General features: G+C 62.4%; 1 protein-coding gene across 2 annotated transcripts in view; it reads right to left on the reverse strand.

The window, feature by feature from the left end:
* APLP1 (amyloid beta precursor like protein 1) overlaps positions 1-15210 on the reverse strand; it is a 17443-nt gene extending 2233 nt beyond the window's left edge. The window contains exons 1-15 of one of the 2 annotated variants that reach the window (XM_026658545.2): positions 15009-15210; positions 10649-10813; positions 10043-10172; positions 9714-9826; positions 8649-8827; positions 8188-8429; positions 7013-7143; positions 6550-6624; positions 5976-6134; positions 5388-5516; positions 5173-5272; positions 1804-1968; positions 1231-1254; positions 1043-1113; positions 610-678 (exon numbers count right to left, since the gene is read on the reverse strand). In XM_026658545.2, the coding sequence (XP_026514330.1) occupies positions 610-678; positions 1043-1113; positions 1231-1254; positions 1804-1968; positions 5173-5272; positions 5388-5516; positions 5976-6134; positions 6550-6624; positions 7013-7143; positions 8188-8429; positions 8649-8827; positions 9714-9826; positions 10043-10172; positions 10649-10813; positions 15009-15077 (1821 nt within the window). In that variant the 5' untranslated portion in view covers positions 15078-15210. The remainder of the gene's footprint in view (positions 1-609; positions 679-1042; positions 1114-1230; positions 1255-1803; positions 1969-5172; positions 5273-5387; positions 5517-5975; positions 6135-6549; positions 6625-7012; positions 7144-8187; positions 8430-8648; positions 8828-9713; positions 9827-10042; positions 10173-10648; positions 10814-15008) is intronic. The other variant, XM_029913123.1, reaches the window with a different exon arrangement.
* Between the last annotated feature and the right edge of the window lie 3433 nt (positions 15211-18643).

The following is an 18643-nucleotide window of genomic DNA, read 5'->3' on the forward strand; positions in this document are numbered from 1 at the left end:
GCCGGCCGGGGGTGCAGGGTCTGGGGGCTGCCCGGCAAACTGTGAAGCCGGTAGCGCTCGGGCAGCCCTTTCCCCGTGGCTGGGAGGGAGGAGGAGGAATGCGGGGCGCTCACGGGAGGGGGCGGAGTTAGGGCGGGGACTTTGGGGAAGGGGTGGGGAAGGGGCGGAGTTGGGGCAGGGCTGGGGGTGGGAAAGGGGCGGGGCCAGGGCCCCATGGAGTGTCCTCTTTTTATTTTTTAAATATGGTAACCCTATACAGGGGGATACAGTTTCAAAACGCACACGGTGGAGCGGGGCTGGAGGGTGGAAGCACTGCAGGGGGACACAGTTGCTGGGCACACAGCAGAGGGGAAGCAGCACTGCAGCGGGACACAGTTGTGGGGTGCACACGGCGGTGGAGAGGCAGCACTGCAGGGGGACACAATTGTGGGGTACAAAGGCGCACATGGCAAAGTGGGGAGGCTGGAGGCAGCACTGCAGGGGAACACAGATGCGGGGTGTACATGGCGGGGGTGGGGGGAGGCAGCACTGCAGGGCTACACGGATGCGGGGTGTAGATGGTGGGTGGGGGGAGGCAGTGCTGCCGTTGCGGATGTCGCAATTGCTTACCAGCTCGTCGCGCTGGATCTCCGGGGACTTGTACACCACTTCTTTGATGTCCCCAACGGAGATGTTTACCTGGGAGCGGGGGGGGGACGACACACATTAGAGCTGAGAGGGGACACCTATCCCTCTATGGCAATAGGGTGCAAAGTATTGTGGGTAAATGGTGCTTAGTCGCATTCCCCTTACACACTGTCATCATAGTCTTGGAGGAGATCATGTCTTCCATAATGCACTGTGCCCTCATTCCGTTCATGGGAAGTCACATCAAGCTGCTCTCCCATCATGCATTGCACCCACATCCCCAGCTGAGGGGGGTCATGTCAAGCTGTGCCCTCATTCCATCCAGGGGAAGGTCTTGTGCACCCCAGAGCGGCTGTTCCCCTCCCACCCCTACTCACTAATGTGGGGTGGCCCCAGAGTCCCCAGACCTGCTCACCCTCTGCTCATCCTCGCCCAACGGGATCTTCTCGCTGGTGAGGTAGTCATACTCCGCCGCCATCCCCGAGGCTGTGGGGAAGAAAAGAGTCACGTAGGCAGTGGGAGAAGTAGTCCTGGCGAGTAAAGGTCAAGCAGGCTGATCCCTGCGAGGGGACGGGGTGCAGTCGGCCACCCCCAGGCACTCACCTTTCTTCGCGGCTGGCTGGGAGTCTGCCAAGGAGGGGTCCCCACGGGAGTGGCGGAAGAAGACGGCCCGTGGGGTGGGGGAGCGACAGGAAGAGACACAGAGCAGAGACAACAGACGTGTTGAGGTGGGGACAGGGGGGCCCATGCTGACTCCCCCCATGGAAAACAAACTGCCCTGTTCCTCCCCCCCCCCCCCAGCCTGGGGTAGGCACAGGCACATGGGGGGTATCCCCTTCAAATCCCCCTCCCTGCCCCACAGCACTTCTCCCACCAGTTTTAGTCCCTTCCCTGCCCTTGGCCTGATGCTTTGGGTTCTGGCCTCATGCCATGAGTCATGGCCCCACCCTCAAAGGTTCTGGCCCTGTCCCTTTCACCTTCTCTACAGTCCCAGCCCTGTAGGTTCTAGTCCTGTCCCAGCAGGTTGTGGACTCCCCATCAGTTCCTGCCCCACATGCTCTGGCCCCACCCTTATGAGATCCACCCCCACAGGCTCTGGCTCCGCACTTGCAGGTTCTGGCCCTGCCCCCATCCCCATAGGATCCATCCCCCCAGGTTCTGGCCCCACCCCCTCACCTTCCCCCTGGAAGAAGTCCCCAGCCCCCAGGTGGTCAGGATGGTCCTCGGGGCTCAGGTCCTCACTGCTGTCCAGCGGCAGGAACTCCTCGGTGGTGCGTGTCTCAGAGATGGATGTGGTGAGCAGGCTGCTGGTCCCTGCCCGCTCCGCCCGCAGCAGCTCCTCTGAAGAGACCAGGGGACACGGGTCACAGCAGGGAGAGACCTTCCCCAGCAAGAAGCATCCCCACCACCTCTTGGGAACCTGGCCCCCTGCTCTAACCACTAGACCCCACGCCCCTCCCAGAGCTGGGGATAAAATCCAGGAATCCTGGCTCCCAGCCCCCCCGCTCTAACCACTAAACCCCATGTGACATTGCACTCTATATGTTTTATGGAAATATGCTAACAAGTGTGAACATAATGTAATTGGAATATGCTTCATATAAAAGGTCTCTTGTAAGGTATAATTACAAAGCTTATAATCTACTGAGTGTGATCATCCTATTTCTATGTATGCATCATTTTTGTATCTAAAGCTAGAAATATGAAGTATTACTCTGAAGTCCTATTGTAACTATGCAAAGTGTGGGCCATTAATGGTGGCTTGGAATCTTGATGGCTCCCATTGACTAGGACAATTGGTTGTAAATGGCTCTGTTTACTTGTAAGCCTACCTGTGTGACAGCCAGTGATTAATGAAGACTCACAGGACATGTGAACATGTCACATGCTACTGGAATCCATCTTAAACCTGGTGCTTTTCCATTTAGAAGGAGGGGGGGAACCCAGAGAGAGACAAAGGATTCCCGCCTTGTGCCAAAGATATATAAGGGGGTGGAACAGAACAAAGGGGGCTGCAGTCATGAGAAATCCCCTAGATACCACCTGAGCTGGAACTAACAAGAAGTGTACCGGGGAAAGGATTGGCCCCAGACTAGAAAGGAGTCTAGTCTATAAAAAAAAGCTTATTGGAACATCTCTGAGGGTGAGATTTACCTGTATTCAGTTTCTTAAATGTATTAGGCTTAGACCTGCGTGTTTTGTTTTGTTTTGCTTGGTAACTTATTTTGTTCTGTCTGTTATTACTTGAAACCACTTAAATCCTACTTTTTATACTTAATAAAATCACTTTTGTTTATTAATTAACCCAGAGTAAGTGATTGATATGGGGGGGGGGGCAAACAGCTGTGCATCTCTCTCTATCAGTGTTATAGAGGACAGACAATTTATGAGTTTACCCTGTATAAGCTTTATACAGAGTAAAACAGATTTATTTGGAGTTTGGAGCCCATTGGGAACTAGGTGTCTGGGTGCTGAAGATAGGTGACTTGAGCAGTTTTTGGTTAAAGTCTGCAGCTTTGGGGGCATGGACCAGACCTGGGTCTGTGTTGCAGCAGACTAGCATGTCTGGCTCAACATGGCAGGGTTCTGGAGTCCCAAACTAGCAGGGAAAACGGGCTCAGAAGTAGTTTAAGTACATCAGGTAAGAGTCCCAAAAGGGTCTCTGTGACTGAACCTGTCACACCCTACTCCCCTCCCAGAGCCAGGGATAGAACCAAGGAGTCCTGGCTCCCAGCCTCCCTGCTCTAACCCAATAGACCCCACTCCCCTCCCAGAGCTGAGCATGAGGGGGGCAGGGAAGGGTGAGGGGTAGGAGGCATCCCAGATGGGTGTGGGCAGAGGCGGCAGGTTTATATAATTTTTGGTGGTGCCCAGAATGGGTCCAAGTCCCGCCCCCACCACACACGCACCCCTGCCTAAAGCTCTAGGAGGAAGTTTGGATGTAGAGGGGTCAGGCTCTGGGAGGAAGTTTGGGTGGTGCGGGCTCTGGGTTGGGGCAGGCAGTTGGGGTGCAGGAGGGGGTGCAGGCTCTGGGAGGAAGTTTGGGTGCAGGGTCTGGGCTGGGGGTTGGGGTGCAGGCGGGGGTGTGGGCTCTGGGAGAGTTTGGGGGCGGGGTCTGGGCTGGGGCAGGGGTGCGGGAGAGGGTGAGGGGTACAGCGCTTACCTCGGGCGGCTCCTGAAAGTGACCTGTACGCCCTCTGGCAGCAGCTCCTAGGTGGGGGGCCAGAGGGGTCTCCACGTGCCGCTGCCCGCAAGCACCACCCCCCACAGCTCCCATTGGCCATTTTGGCAGAGTCGGCGCTCGGGGTGGGGGCAGCACACAGAACCCCCCCCATCCCCCTGGGGCCACAGAGATGTGCCAGCTGCTTCTGGAAATGGAGCGGGCTTAGCCCCAAGCCCTTTTAAATTGCCCAGGGACGGCAAGTGGGGCCGGGGGAGAGACCCGGCGCCGAACTTTGGTGGAGCCGGGCCCCTGTGCTCTCATATTGGTGGAACAAGGGCACCACAGGCCCATACAATTCGCTGCCCCTGGGTGTGGGGTACATATAAGCCAGCTCCCACAGCCCCTCTGAGAGCCAGGCAAGGGCAGCACACGCACCTAGTTTGTGGGGTGGGTGTCACGGGGGAGGGGTGGGGAGGGAGTATTGGGGGCGGAGTTGGCAGGGGGTACACACAGGTCCCACCGCCCCTCCAAGAGCCAGGGGTAGGTGATGGGGATGTTGAGGGGGGTCGTTGGGGGAAGGCAATGTAAGGGGAAGGGGGCATCGGTGGGGCCGGGCCATCGGGGACACTGGCCATCAGGGGCTGGGACACTGGTGGGAGGGGTGTCAGGTGGCCATCGGGGGCAGAGGCCTTTGGGAAGCTGGGTACATTGGGGGGGGCATCAGGAGAAGAGATGTTGGGGGGCCAGGCCATCGGGGTTTGTATGTATCTTGTTCCTCAGTCCCACGGAGAGCCAGGGGGACTGTCAGGGGGGAGGGATGTCAGGGGCCCTGGGCCATCAGGGGGCTGCTGGGGTATGTATGTATCTGGTCCCGCAGCCCTGCAGAGAGTTGGGGGGCCTGTTGGGGGAAGGGCCATTGGGGGGCTATCGGGGTACGGCTGTATCTGGTCCCACAGAGAGCCAGGCGAGGGGGCTGTCAGGTGAGGGCCTGACGGGGTACATATGTATTTGGTCCCGCAGCCCTGTGGAGAGCTGGGGGAGGGGTCCATCGGGGGAGGGGCCATTGGGGCACATATATATCTGGTCCTGCAGCGAGCAGGGGGAGGAGGCTGTCGGGGGAGGGACCATTGGGGTACGTACATATCAGGTCCCGCAGCCCCATGGAGAGCCGGGGGAGGGGGCCGTCAGGGTACATACATCTCTGATCCCACAGCCCCGCGGAGAGCCAGGGAAGGGGGCCGTCGGGGTATACACATATCTGATCCCACAGCCCCGAGGAGAGCTGGGGGAGGGGGCCGTCGGGGTACATACATATCTGGTCCCACAGCCCCGCGGAGAGCCGGGTGAAGGCCTGTCAAGGAAGGGGCCATTGGGATACGTACGTATCTGGTCCCGCAACCCCACAGAGAGCTGAGGGTTCTTGTAGAGCAGGGCCAGGCTCTGGTTCATGCGCTCCTCAATGACGTGCAGGTGGGTGTACACCTGGGGACAGATGGAGGAGGAGACAGACAGACGGGGGGGCTGTTAGGACAGGCGCTCCCCTCTCCTGACCACCGGGGGTGGGGGATGGTTGAGGGCACGGGGGGGGGGTCCCCACCTGGAACTTCATTTGCTCGGCCTTCTCGGGGTCGACGGCACGGACATGCTGGTAGTGCCGCAGCGTATGCCGCTGGTCCTTCTGCTCCGCCCGCATGTATCGCCTCAGCGCCGGCAGCACCCGCTCTGGCTGGGCAGCCAATCGCAGGGGAGAAGTGGAGTCAGAGCCGGCCAATCAGCACCCCTACTCTAGAACACATTCTAGACTGGCCCACCCCTGCCAATACATTCAGCACTTGCTCTGGCTGGGCAGCCAATCGCAGGGGAGAGGCAGAGGCAATAGAAATCTCAACTTTAGAACCTGTTTGAGAACCAGTTCTAGACTGACCCACTCCCACTAATCCACAGAGCACTTGCTCTAATGGGGGCAGCCAAATACAGGAGAGAGGAGGAGTCAGAGCTGGCAAATCAGTGCTCCTACCCTAGAACCCCTTCTAGAACCTGTTCTAGACTGGCTCATCCCACCAACCTATGCAGCACTTTACTGGGGCAGCCAATCCAGGGCAAACCAATTGGCACCCCTGTTCTAGAACCCATTCTAGGCTGACCTCCCCCCCCACCGCCCCTGGATCCAGGCCGCCTGGCCCACCTGCGGGCTGTCGCTCTGCACGGCACTCAGGTAGCTCTCCAGTGCCACACGCCGATTGTCATTGAGCAGGGCCACCACCCGGGCCAGGTGTGTCTCCACCAGCTGCTGCCGCTCGCCCGCCACCTGCTCCTCCAGTGTCTGCAGGATAGACTGGAAATGCTGTGTGGGGAGGGGCCGGGGGTCAGCGGGGGCCAGGCGAGGAGCCCTCAAGGGGGCAGAGCTGAGAATCCAGGGGGAAGATTATTGGAGGTGGGGCCGGAAATTCTCCCTGGGGGAGGAGCAGGGAGGCAGTGGGGCCATGGTCAAGAACTCAAATGGGTGAGGCCAGGGAGGTCAGAGAAGGAGGGGCTAGTCAGTGGGGGCGGGGCCAGGAACCCATAGGGGAGAAGTGAGGGGCGCCAGTGGGGCAGGGACAAATGAGTGGGGTCCCCCGACCCCTCAGGCAGACTTGGTGCCACCCTAGGGAGGCTGTGAGACAGCCCTGGGTTTCGGGAGGGAGTGGCCAGGGAGGGGGCGGGGTCATGAACCTGTGGGGGCAGCCCCACCCTGCTCTCCCAACAGACATGGGTCTCACCTCGTTCAGCGCCTGCCGGTCAGCCTTGGGTAGCTCCTTGGCCTGGTTGTCCGCCTCGGCCCACTCCTTCATTACCTGGGGGGGGACCGGGGATGAATTGGGGGGCTGGCCCTACATCCAGCACCCTGCCTGCCGTCAGCCTGCATCCCCCAGGCTTGCAAGCTCCACAGTCCTGCTGGGGACGGGGCGTGTTCTCCATGCTCGCCAGCGCACAGGCCACCGACACGGGCCACATACAGACATGGTAACATGCCCCCATGACAGCAAGGGGGTCAGAACCTGACAGGACCTGCTGACAGGTGAGTCGGGGGCAGCCCTGGCCATGTGGAACTGGCCACGGAGAGACCCCCACAGACACGGAGGACATGGGGGAGGAGCCCATGTGTGGGCTACCGTGCCGGGGAAAACCAAGGGGGGAGGGCAGGGTGGTGGATGTGGGGGGTCGAGTCCCTCCCCCAAGCACCTTGTTAATCTGTTTCATCCTGCGCTCCTCCAGGTCCATCTTGGCTCGCAGGAAGTTGGCGTGTTCACTCCCGTCGCCTGGCATCTCGAAGTAGATATCCACACCATCTGTGGGGTGCGGGGTAGGGCTGGCTGTGGGGAGAGGGGCTGTCAGCTCAGTACCCCCTAATGAGTCCCCATCAGGCCATGCCCCACAGCTCAGCGCCCTCCACCGAGCCCTGCTGCCCCCGCAGCACGGTGTCCCCCGCCACACTCCCCACAGCACGGCGTCCCCCGCCGAGCCCCCGCCCCGTTCCCCGCAGCACGGCGCACCCCGCCAAGCCCCCTCTCAGCAGCACAGTGCCCCCTGCTGAACCCCCACCCGGCTCCGTGCAGCATGGCGCCCCCTGTGAGCCCCCACCCCACTCCCCGCAGCACGGCACCCCCTGCTGAGCCCCCACCCTACTCCACACAGCACGGCGTCCCCTGCTGAGCCCACTCCCCACAGCATGGTGCACCCTGCAGATTCCCCGCCCCACTCCCCGCAGCATGGCGCACCCCGCTGAGCCCCAACTCCCGCAGCATGGCGCCCCCTGCTGAGCCCCTGCCCCGCAGCATGGCGCCCCCTGCTGAGCCCCCGACCCTGCAGCTGAGCGCCCCCTAGCACTGCACTGGGGCATTGGGCTGCAGTTTCTCCTGAGCCCAGGCGGGGTGGAGGGTCTCCAGCGGCTGCCTGAGCCTGGCACAGCTAGGCACTGTGCCACGTAGAACAGGAGCCGCATTGTGATGTGAGGAGGAGATGAAAACAGCCCAGGCAGCTGAGCATCCCATCTCCCGCCCCCCAATCCGCAGGTGCATCAGCTCCGTGCCAGGCTGTGCCATCCCCCTTCGCCTGGGAACTCCCACCCCGCCTGAAAGGGTCAGCACAGCAGCACTCTGCCCCAGGGGATTCTGGGAAACCGCCAGCCCTCCCCCGCCACCCAGCAGTGCCTGCCCCAGGGGATTCTGGGAAACTGCCAGCAGCACCCCACTCTAGGGGATTCTGGGAAGCCCCCATCCCCTCCCCAGAAGTGCCCAGCCCCAAGGGATTGTGGGAAACTTCCAGCTCTGTCCCTGCAGTCATCTGCCCTGGAGGATTGTGGACAGCCAACCGCTCCGCCCCATGCAGCTGCCCCCTGCCCGGGGACTGGGTCTCACCTTTGCCCTCCTCCTCGGTGGTCCGCGTGGTGGTGGTGATGGTGGTCTGGGTGACGCTGTCATCGTAGTAACCGGGCTCCACGAAATAGTCATCCCAGGTGGCCGGGAAGGGGTCAGTGTCGGCTGCACTGTCCCTGGGGCCTTCGTTCTCTTCCTCCTCCTCCTCCACATCCTCCTCCACATCCCCATCTGCCTCCAGCGTCTCCTCTTCCGTGGGGGCCCAGCCTGTTGGGAGCCTCTCACTACAGTGGGGTTGAGGGGCAAGAATCAGGGTGGGCTGTGAGCTTCCCTCACAGCGGTGTTCTAAGCTGCATGGAATGGGGGTGCTGTGAGCTTCCCTCGCAGCAGTGCCCCGAGCCGCAGGGGAAGGGGGGGGCTGTGAGCTTCCCTTGCAGCAGTGCCCCGAGCAAAGGAGGCAGGGTGCAAGCTCCCCCATAACAGTGCCCTATACGTCCCCTCACCTGTGCTTGGGCTCTTCCTTCAGGTGGGCCATGTTGTGGGGGACCGGGGTGGGTTCCTCCAGCCGGACAGGGAGGGGGAGTGCGGGGCAGCACACGTACTCCACGCCCCGGAAGCGGTCAGCCCCACAGGGCAGCAGCATCCCATAGCTGTGCAGCTCCAGTCCCTCACTGCTGCAGGCCTGGGGGAGGTGGGGGAGCAGCATTAGACACCCCTACACAATCCAGCATTGGTATATCCACAAGCACCTTCCTGCCTACCTCCAGGGCAGTGGTATCTCCCAGTAACTCCTCCTCAATAGCAATGGTATCTCCTGAGAGCTCCCCCCCTCCCAACGGCAGCGGTATCTCCTAACACCCCCTAATAGCAACAATATTTTTCCCAAAATTCCCCCCGACAATGGTATGTCCTGAAACTGCCCACTCCCCTATGGCAATGGTATGTCCTCAGACTTACCCTCCCTTATGGCCATGGTATCCCACTAGACCAGTGGTTCTCAAACCTTTGTACTGGTGACCCCTTTCACATAGCAAGCCACCCACCTTATAAATATATAAAAAGGTGTTTTTAATTTAACACCATTATAAAGGCTGGATGCAAAGCGGGATTTGGGGTGGAGGCTGACAGCTCACGACCCCCCATGTAATAACCTTGTGACCCCCTGAGGGGTCCCGACCCCCAGTTTGAGAACCCCTGCACTAGACCTTTCCCAGATGGCAATGATATCCCCCTTAATAGCAGTGGTATCTTCCACAAACTGCCCCCCCGATATCTCCCCAAAACTCCCTGCTCCCAAATGGCAATGGTATCTCCCAAGAATTCCCTCCCAGATGGGAATATTATCTCCCGAGAACCCCTTCCCCAGATGGCAGTGGTATCTCTCAAGCCCCCCTCCCCCCAATTGTCTGTCCTGAACCCCTGCCTACCCCACATGAGAGTGGTATCTCCCAAGAAGCCCCACCCCAACTCTCCCAGAAGGTAGTGGTACACGCTGGTGCCCACAAGGGGCGTGCACTGGCAGCCTGGGAGTGACATGGGGGTCTTCTGGCACCCCTGCCCACACTCACCTCCTTGGCCACGCCGTGCCAGTAGACATAGCTCTCGCATGAATCCATCTTCTCCTGGTGCAGGAACTTGCAGGTGTCAGGCACAAGAAGAGCTTCACTGACAAACTCACCCACTGGTGCGGGGAGGGGAGGGGTGAGAGGGGATGAGACACACACACAGGGTCAGCATGGGCCCCACACACCCTGTTTGCAACCCCAGACCCTCCTTCCCTCCCAGAGCTGGGGACAGAACCCAGCAGTCCTGGCTCTTGGCCCCCCACTCTACCCACCTCAGTCCCCTCCCAGAGTCAGGAATGGAACCCAGGCGTCCTGCACATGACCCCACTCACCCAGGCACCTGTAGGGCACCACGATGTGCCGATGCCCCTTGCACTGGGGACGTCCTTTCTTGCACCAGTTGTTGATGGTGACTGGCTGGGTGCCTTCCACTGCATTGGTGATCTGCAGCTCGGGGTACACCTGTGGGGCAGACGGGGGGCAGGCAGTTATCACCGGTGGGGTCAATAGGGGTATAAAATCCTGCCCCTCCCCCCAAAGATGGAGGCAGACAGCAGGGGCCGAGGGGAGGAACCATGGGGCAGCAGGGATTCAATAGGGGTCTCTGCCCCTTTTTCCTCACCCCTGGGTCTCCCCCAGGGACGGATCAGTCCCCCACCTCCAAATATATTTCAGCCCTTTGCACTGTTGTGTGAAGAACGCAGCATGGGGAGACCCCTCACTGGGGGGGGGAACAGACCATGGAAAAGGAGCTGTTGGGAGGGGGACAGTGTGAGGCTGCTTGGGGTAGGGGGGTGGCAGGGAGGGTGGGAGAGAGGGGGTGGGTACCTTCTGGCAGTAGGCGAGAATCTCCTGGCAGGGTGCAAGTGCGGAGGGTGCAGGGGGAGACCATGGGTTGTGGGGGAGCCGTGGGGCAGGGGGAGCTGTGGGGCAGGTACCTCCTGGCAGTAGGCGAGGATCTCCTGGCGGTTGCGGAAGCAGCTGCGGGCGCCGGCAGCGTCGGGGTCCCACCCGCCCGTCTGCAGGTTTCGATGCATGGTCAGCTTCCCACAGAACACGGCCACCTGGGGCTCGGACACAGGTGCCCCTGCCACACCCAGCGCCTGCCACAGGGGGAGGAGTTAGTGCCCATCCAGCCTCATCCCCAGCACCTGCCATGGGGGGGAGGGGTTAGCACCTCGCCCGCCCCACCCCCGCCATGCCATGGGGGGAGGGATGAGTGCCCAGCCTGCCCTGCCCCTGCCGCACTCAACCGCACTGCACGCGCCAGACATGCCATCCCTGCCTGTCTTGCTGGGATGAGAGCAGGAGATGCCAGCTCCCTGTGGCCAGGTGGGGGAGCCCTGGTCCTGATCCTGGAGCCGGATTGGGCTCCCAGGTGATCCCGCCCCTCTTCCCCTTCGGTGTGCACTGAACAGAGGCTGAACCCGGGGCCTGGGGACGCAGGCGGGACAAGCCCGACTGCACCGGCCCAGCTGTCCCCCCACATTGTCCCCTGAGGACGGGGGCAGGATTCGGGGCCTTTCCCCTCGAGGGGGCACCAGCTGCGATCTGTTCAGGGCAGGGACTGGCTGGCTCAGTGGGGCAGGGAATGGGACACAGAGGCTTCTCCCTCTAGGTCAGCAGCTGGAGGGCTGTGGGTCAGGTTTGGGGGCTCTGTCAGAGCTGGGGGGCCCCTGGGGGTGGCTCAGTGACACATTCATGCCCCCCCCCATCCATCTCTCTCTCTCTCTCTCCCAAGCAACCACAGGGATGTTGTTGCTGCGGTAATTGCTCCCCACGGAGTTGCCCGATCTTCCTGGTCGCCATGGAGACCGTCTCCCAGAAGGAATTTTAAATAACCCTCCCCCTATCATCCTCTCCCTCCCCTGCACATAACCCCCTTCAGGATCACCCTCCCCCATCCCAGCCTTCCCTCCCCTTACCCTCCCTCCCCCCATCCCAGCCCCTTCCCCTCTCATTCCCCCATACCTCACCATTACCTCTCATCACTGCTGAGGAAATGGGATCCCCGCCCCCCATTTTCCCCCAATACCCCCCCATCTTTCCCAGGGAAGACGGTTCCTAGCAGGGCATGAGGGTCATCCCCCCTCCCCCATGGAGCCCTGGGACCGAGGAACCAGGTGCCATCCCTGCCCCCGCCCGGCACAGTGCCAGCCTTGGCCCTTTAACAAACCGCCTTTCACAGCCTCACCCGGCCCAACCAAAACAACAACAAAGGGCTCATTCTCGACCCTGCCAGGGTAGCCACGGGGCTGCGCACCAGCAGGGCTGGGCTAGCGGGGCCTGTGGGTCGGGAGTGAGGGGCACTGGCAGAGTGGTGGAGGGCAGGGCTGGGCTAGCTGGGGCTGCGGGTCGGGATTCTCTGCCCTGTTTTGTGGCACTGGGCCATAATCCCAGGGGCCTCACCCTTGCCCCGAGCTCAGATGCCCCAGGGAAGGTCAGAGACCCTAGGATTTTCGGGGGCCTCCACAGATCCCCCCATATGTGTCAGGAGGGCTCTTCCTTGCTTAGCCACCACTTGGGTAAGTATCAGGTTTCAGGGGGAGGGGTGCAGAGTGTTTCCCTTCTCCTCCCCAGTAGGGTGACCCTCATCTCTCTGTGTGGTGCATGGAAGATGGGGAGCACTTAGATGGGTGAGGGAAGTGGGGGGCAGGGAACTGTGTCTCTGTGGAGGAGGGGAACTGGCAGGGCAGGGGTCTGTGTCGATGCACTGGGGGAGGAGCACTGAGGTGGGGGGGGGCATGTGGCTGTGTCCTGAGGAGGGGCACTGGCTGGGCAGGGACATGGGGGCAGGGGCTGTGTCTCTGTGGGGGAGGGGCACTGGCTGGGCAGGGGGCTGTGTCTGTGCAGTGGGGGATGCCAGAGGGGGCTGGCCCTGGTTCAGCCCGGATTACCCCGGCTCTCCCTGGCTAAGCCGCTCACTCTGGCTTTTCAGCAGCTGTAGCGATTTAGCCTGGGCTGACTCCGGCCTCCCTCCAGCCCAGCGCCTTGGGGCAGGTGAGAAGGGGGTTAGATGCTGCATGGGGCAGCTAATGCGGCAGGAGGGGGACAACAGAAGGAACGGAGGCTGCGAGGGTGAAAATTACAAGCTGTGCCCCCTACCCATCCCCTTCCCACCCCATCCACCCTTCCCCCTACTTTCAGTCCCTCCCTCACCCCCCTCCATCCCCGCTCCTTGTCTCCCCCTCCAGCCCATGAATTATCCATGCTACATCCATCAGTACATTAAGGCACCAGATGGCAAGCGGGGGGGGGGGGGGGGAACTGGCAAGAACATAGGACCGAGGGCAGACGGAGGGATCTCCCCAAATTCATGGGGGGAGCAAAGGTAGCCATGGGAGGAGCAGCATCCCCCACTACAGAAGAACCCCCTCCCCACACACACATCTGGAATAGAGGTGATGGCACTCTACCCCACTCCCTTACCAGAGCTGGGATAGAACCTTGGAGTCCTGTCCCCGAGCCCTCCTGCTCTAACCCCTAGACCCCACTCCCCTCCCAGAGCCAGGGAAAGAGTCCTCGAGTCCTGGCCCCAAGCCCTCCTGCTCTAACCCCTAGACCCCACTCCCCTCCCAGAGCCAAGGAAAGAACCCAGGAGTCCTGGCTCCCCACCCAGCCCTCCTCACCTCTATCCAGTTTGGCTTTCTGGTATCAAGGGGCCCAGAGCCAAGAGACAGGACTCCTGGGTTCTATTCCAGCTCTGGGAGGGGAGGGGGGTCTAGGGGTTGAGGGGGGGGGGCTGGGCACCAGAACCAACCCCTCCAAAGACCAGGCCCCAACCATCAACTCAAGAGCAGCAGGGCACTGAACATTGGGGGGGGGGGGTTAAAGCTCCCAGAGACAGGGCACAGCAGGGCAGAGGGACCCTGCACCAGCAGGGGGTTCCCTATCCTTCCCCTCCTGCAGCGCTATGGGGCATTGCCCCCCCCCCCGGTCTGTCCCCTGGGGCTGCCCTGCCTGATGGGGGGGTGGGGGGGGGGGGGGGAGAAATCTAGGTTCTCAGGCCCCGACTGCTCCCATTGCTCCCCTTCTGCCCAGCTTGACCCAGAGCGGCTGGCATGGGCTAGAGCTGTGTGCCCAGGATGATGGGGGGGAAGATCCCCCCATGGCTCCATAGCCCAGCAGGCACGAGGCCCACTTACCACCAGCAGCAGAACAAGCATGGCCATTGTGGCGCTGCCCTATGTGCCATGCCAGCCAGTGGCACCAGGGACATGAGCGCTAACCAGGCCTGCCTGGGGTCAGCCAGGGGCATCACCAGAGACTGGGGGCTCCTTGAGGGAGCTCAGCAGCAGCTAATGTCCAGGGGGGCTCCCCTGTGCAGGGCTGGAGCCCCACAGGCCGGGGGGGGCACAGCTCAGTGATGATCATGCCATCCAAGGAAGTAGGCTCCTCTCCCCCAAACACAAGGCTGCCCCATTGGCACGGGGCACAGTGACCCTCCCCAGGAAACTCTCATGGGGGGTGAGAGGACAGCTCCAGGCCAGGCCCATCCTATGCTGTGGAGCTGCGGGGCCTGAGCACAGGGTCCCAGAATGGAGCCGTGGGGAACGCCTGGGGAAAGGGGGCACTGAGGCCTGGGGTCCAGGGCATCGCCTACCGCTGCTGCTACCCCTGACCACATAGCATGGGGCACCAGGCCCCTGAGAGTAGGGGCCAGGACTCCTGTGTTCTCTCCTGGCTCTGGGAGCGGAAGGGGTCTGGTGGGTTAGGGCAGGGGGTGGTGGGAGGCAGGACTCCTGGGTTCTCTCCTGGCTCAGGGAGCGGAGCAGGGTCTGGTGGGTTAGTGCAGGGGGTGGTGGGAGGCAGGACTCCTGGGTTCCCTACTGGCTCAGGGAGGGGACTGGGGTCTGGTGGGTTAGAGCAGGGGGCTGGGAGCCAGGACTCTTGGATTCTCTCTCTTACTCATGGGGTGACCTTGGTAAGTCCCTCTGTGCCTCATTCCCCCCCCCCCCCTTCATATAAACAGTCATATCTGGCGAGCTCCCGCTAAACCCATCCCCAACTACACACAAGGGCGTGGGGGGCCCTTAGCCTACGTCGTGGCCTGCCCCAGGTGAGGGAAGTGGGGTGATTTACACCCCTCTTCGCTTCCCCCCGCCTCCATCTGACCCCCGCCTGCCTCCAGGCCTCCCATGGCTGCCCAGAAACAACGCCCCCTCCAGCAAACCCTCCATAGGGCGCTGCCTGTGCGCCCCCAACCAAGCATCCCCCACCCCCGTCCATACTGCCCCACCCACATACATCCGCCCTGCCCACCAAGCCCCGTAACCCGGGAGCCCCCAGCCCCCTCACCTGGGTGGTGACTCCGGCGCTCAGCACCAGCTGGATCCAGGCTGCCCAGAGCCCCGCGGGAAGAGCCATGGCCGCGACTCCCGGCGGGCTCCCTCGGCCGCCCGCAAGCTCGCCTCGCCGGGCTTGGAGCCGAGCAGCCGAACCTGAGCTCCCCGCGCTGGGTGTCCCCGGGCTCGCCTGCGCTCTTTTCCTCCCCGCCCCAAGCTCGGCGCTCGCCCCAAGCTCGCTGCGGCTCCCTTCCGGCTGGGCTGTGACAGGAGGAGCCTGGCCCGCCAGCTGCAGCCCCCGGCCCCGCCCCCCGGCAGGCCCCGCCCCCAGCCCGGGACCCCTCCCCCCCGACAGCCAGGGAGCAGGGCAGACAGGGGATAAGCCCCACTCCTGGGGATGTGGCAGCCCAGGCGCGGAGGGATAGGCCCACGCTGGCGCAGGATGGACAGACACCCCTGCCCTCCCCTCCCCAGGGTGGTGCAGCCCCCCCCCCCCCCCCCCCGGCCAAGGAACTGGTCTTAGCAACATGGACCAAGACAGATCTGGTCCGGGAAGGTGTGTGTGGGGAGACCATGCAGCCCCGAGGGAGAGAGGAACACCCAGATGGGAACAGTTCCTCCCCCTCCCCCCCAAGCAAGGGAGTCTGGACACAGGCCCCAGACACTGCACAGAGCGGCCCACACACGGGTCAATATGGCTCTGCGCTCTTCCCAGGACACTGAGCAAGGCCTGGCAGATGATTGGCACCATTGCCTTATAGGCTGTAACCCAGCAGTCCTGAGTCCCACTACACCCCCACTCCCCTGCCAGAGCCAGGGACAGAAGCCAGGATTCCCCTCCCATCCCAGAGCTGGAGATAGAACCCAGGTGTCCTGACTCCAAGCCCCAGCAGAGGGGCACCGCCTAACAAGACAACCTGGCCCTACCCCACCAACCCGTTAGAAGCCAGTATTCCTCACATGGGGGTTTGAGCTCCTGCCAGAACTCAGCCTGGAAGCCAATGAACCAGTAGCCCTGGTCCGAGACAAAAGCCACCAGGGCTACATTCCCAGAGGGGATGATGGCCAGGGGGCTGGAGGCTGGCTGCTGCCCATGGTGCCCGGGGAAACAGAGGGGGGCTTAGATCAGCTACCGAGCAACACGCTGTGGGGACGGCTCGCCTGGCACTGAGATGCAGCCACCTCTGGGGAGGGGTGGCTGGTTATATAGGGACCCCTCGCCCGGCGCTGAGATGCAGCCACCTCTGGGGCAGTGCAGATGGGTTAGAGCTGTGGAAGCTCGGGACAGGAAGCGAAGGAGACCGGAAGGGGGATTTTAGGGAGGGAGCAGGACACCTGGGTTCACACCGGGGCACTTGGGGAGAAAGTCTTGAAATTCCAGGCATTCAGAGTTTGCTTTTATAGCTTATTGAAACACACACACATCACCGGAGGCCCTAACGAGCCCCCCCTCCCCCTGCGGTGCACCCCCCAAGGTGCCCCTCACTGAGCCCTCCCGCGGTGCCTCCCCCACACCCCAGCAGCGTCCTCTGAGCCTCCCCTGTCCCCCTCACTGGACAAGGAAGTGCCAGAGGCTGGGGCTCAGGGTGTTGTACACCCCCACAAATGCAGCTCCACAGTCCTGGGGTGGAGAACGTGGCCCGGGGCCACCCGCAGGTGGTGGAGGCAGTGCAAGGAGGGATGGGGGAATGGAGCCACCTGGCACAGAGATACAGTCATTTCTGGGGTGGAGCAGCTGGGAACCAGCCACACATAACACCGCATGGGGATGGCTGGCCCAGCGCTGAAATGCAGCCAGCTTTTGGGGGGGTTGCCCCAATCAGAAGCAGAAGGAGCCAATCGGGGGTCACTGCACAGCTGTATCTAAGGGGCTCCCTTCTGCCCAGGGTCCTGCAGCTTCAGACCCCCCAGAAGTCTCTGCCCCTACTGTTCAGCCCCGTGGAAGGGTCCCCAGGACAGTGGGGTAGAATTACCCCCCTGTCCCTGCGTTTCGGGGGCACTGACAGTCACCTAGTGGTTTCACAGTGCAGGGGTCAGCAGCGGAGGAGAAGAAAGGGGGCAAGTCCAGCTGGGGGAACCCCCCCAATCCCTGATGCAGCCTCCCCCCATGCACAGGCTGGGAAAATCAGAGCCCCAGCCCCAAAGAGCCCCCCATCCCAGATAGGCCCCCCACCTCACAATCTCAGCACCCCCCCTTTCCCAATGCCCTTCTGGGTGCAGTCTAGGCACCCCTCTCCCCTCCCCCATGTCCCTCCTTTTTGGGACCCCCAACACTGTGCTCCCCGCTCCCCCCCCACCCCACCGAACCCCTTTCTGGTGCAGTGATTAACCCCCCACAGCACCATAATGCCCTAGCTCCAGCTGGCAGAATCTGGGCAATTTCCCCCCCCCATGCCAGCCCACCACCCCGCCCGGGCATCTCACCCACCAGAGAGCTGGACACCTGCGATCAATGTGCAGGGTCTGCAGCAGGCTGGCATGGTCCTGAGCGACGTCCAGCAGGGCCCCCGGGCTGGGGGCAGGAGGTTGGCAGCAGGTGCTGGCTCCTCGAATTGCAGCCAGACGTAGCAGATGATGCTGCCATTGCTGCGGGGAGAGAGAGAGATGGGTCGATGAATCCCTGAGATGCAGCCAGCTGTGGGGCAGGGCAGCTGGGAACAACCACACATAACGCCACACAGGGATGTCATGCCCAGCGCTGGGATGCACCCACTCTGGGGCAGGGCAGCTGGGGAACTCACCTGAAGGCTGTGACAGCAGAAGTTAGACCAGGGGTCTCAAACTCAAATGACCACGAGGGCCACATGAGGACTAGTACATTGGCCCGAGGGCCGCATTACTGACACCTCCCCCCCACCGCCCTCGGCCCCGCCCCCACTCCAATCTTCCATGAGGCCCCGCCCCTGCCCTGTCTCTTCCCACCCCTTCCCTGCCCCCATTCCAACTCCTTCCCCGAAATCCCCACCCCAACTCCGCCCCCTCCCTGCCCCCAGGGGGTGCAGGAGGGGTGTGGGGTGTGGCAGGGTCTCAGGGCAGGGAGTTGGGGTGTGGGTTGCAGGAGGGGTGAGGGGTGCGGCAGGGGGGCAGGGCAGTGGGTTGGGGTGCAGGAGGGGTGTGGCAGGGGGTTGGGGTGCAGGGTGCGGCAAGGGGCTCAGGGCAGGGGGTTCAGCTGCAGGAGGGGTTCAGGGGGCGGGCTCTGGCCTGGCGCGCACCTGCCTGTCTGCCCTGCCCCGCCCCGCCCCACCCCCGCGCTGTTCCGGGATGTGTGTATTGCTGTTGCTTCAGGCACCGCCCCCAGCATCTCCCATTGGCCAGGAATGGGGAACCGCGGCCAATGGGAGCTGCTGGGGGCGGTGCCTGAAGCAACATCAACACACACACCAATGTGCCCCCCTTTCCCCACGTTCTGGCTGCTTCCCTGCGCGGCGCAGGGGCAGGGCAGGCAGGCAGGGAGCCTGCCCTGCCCCCGGTGTGCGTCAGGCTGGAGCCACTCTAGGTAAACGCTGGGGGAGGGCGGGGGGGGGGCCGAGAGGAGCTCGTGGGCCGCAGAAAATTACCTCGCGGGCCACATGCGGCCCACGGGCCGCATGTTTGAGACCCCTTGTCACGGAGTAAGGGGGAGTCAGGGCCCCGCACCCCTCTTCCTGA

The sequence above is a fragment of the Terrapene carolina genome, unplaced genomic scaffold (assembly GCF_002925995.2).
Source record: "Terrapene carolina triunguis isolate 2854851 unplaced genomic scaffold, T_m_triunguis-2.0 Scaffold461, whole genome shotgun sequence".
NCBI lineage: Eukaryota > Metazoa > Chordata > Testudines > Emydidae > Terrapene > Terrapene triunguis.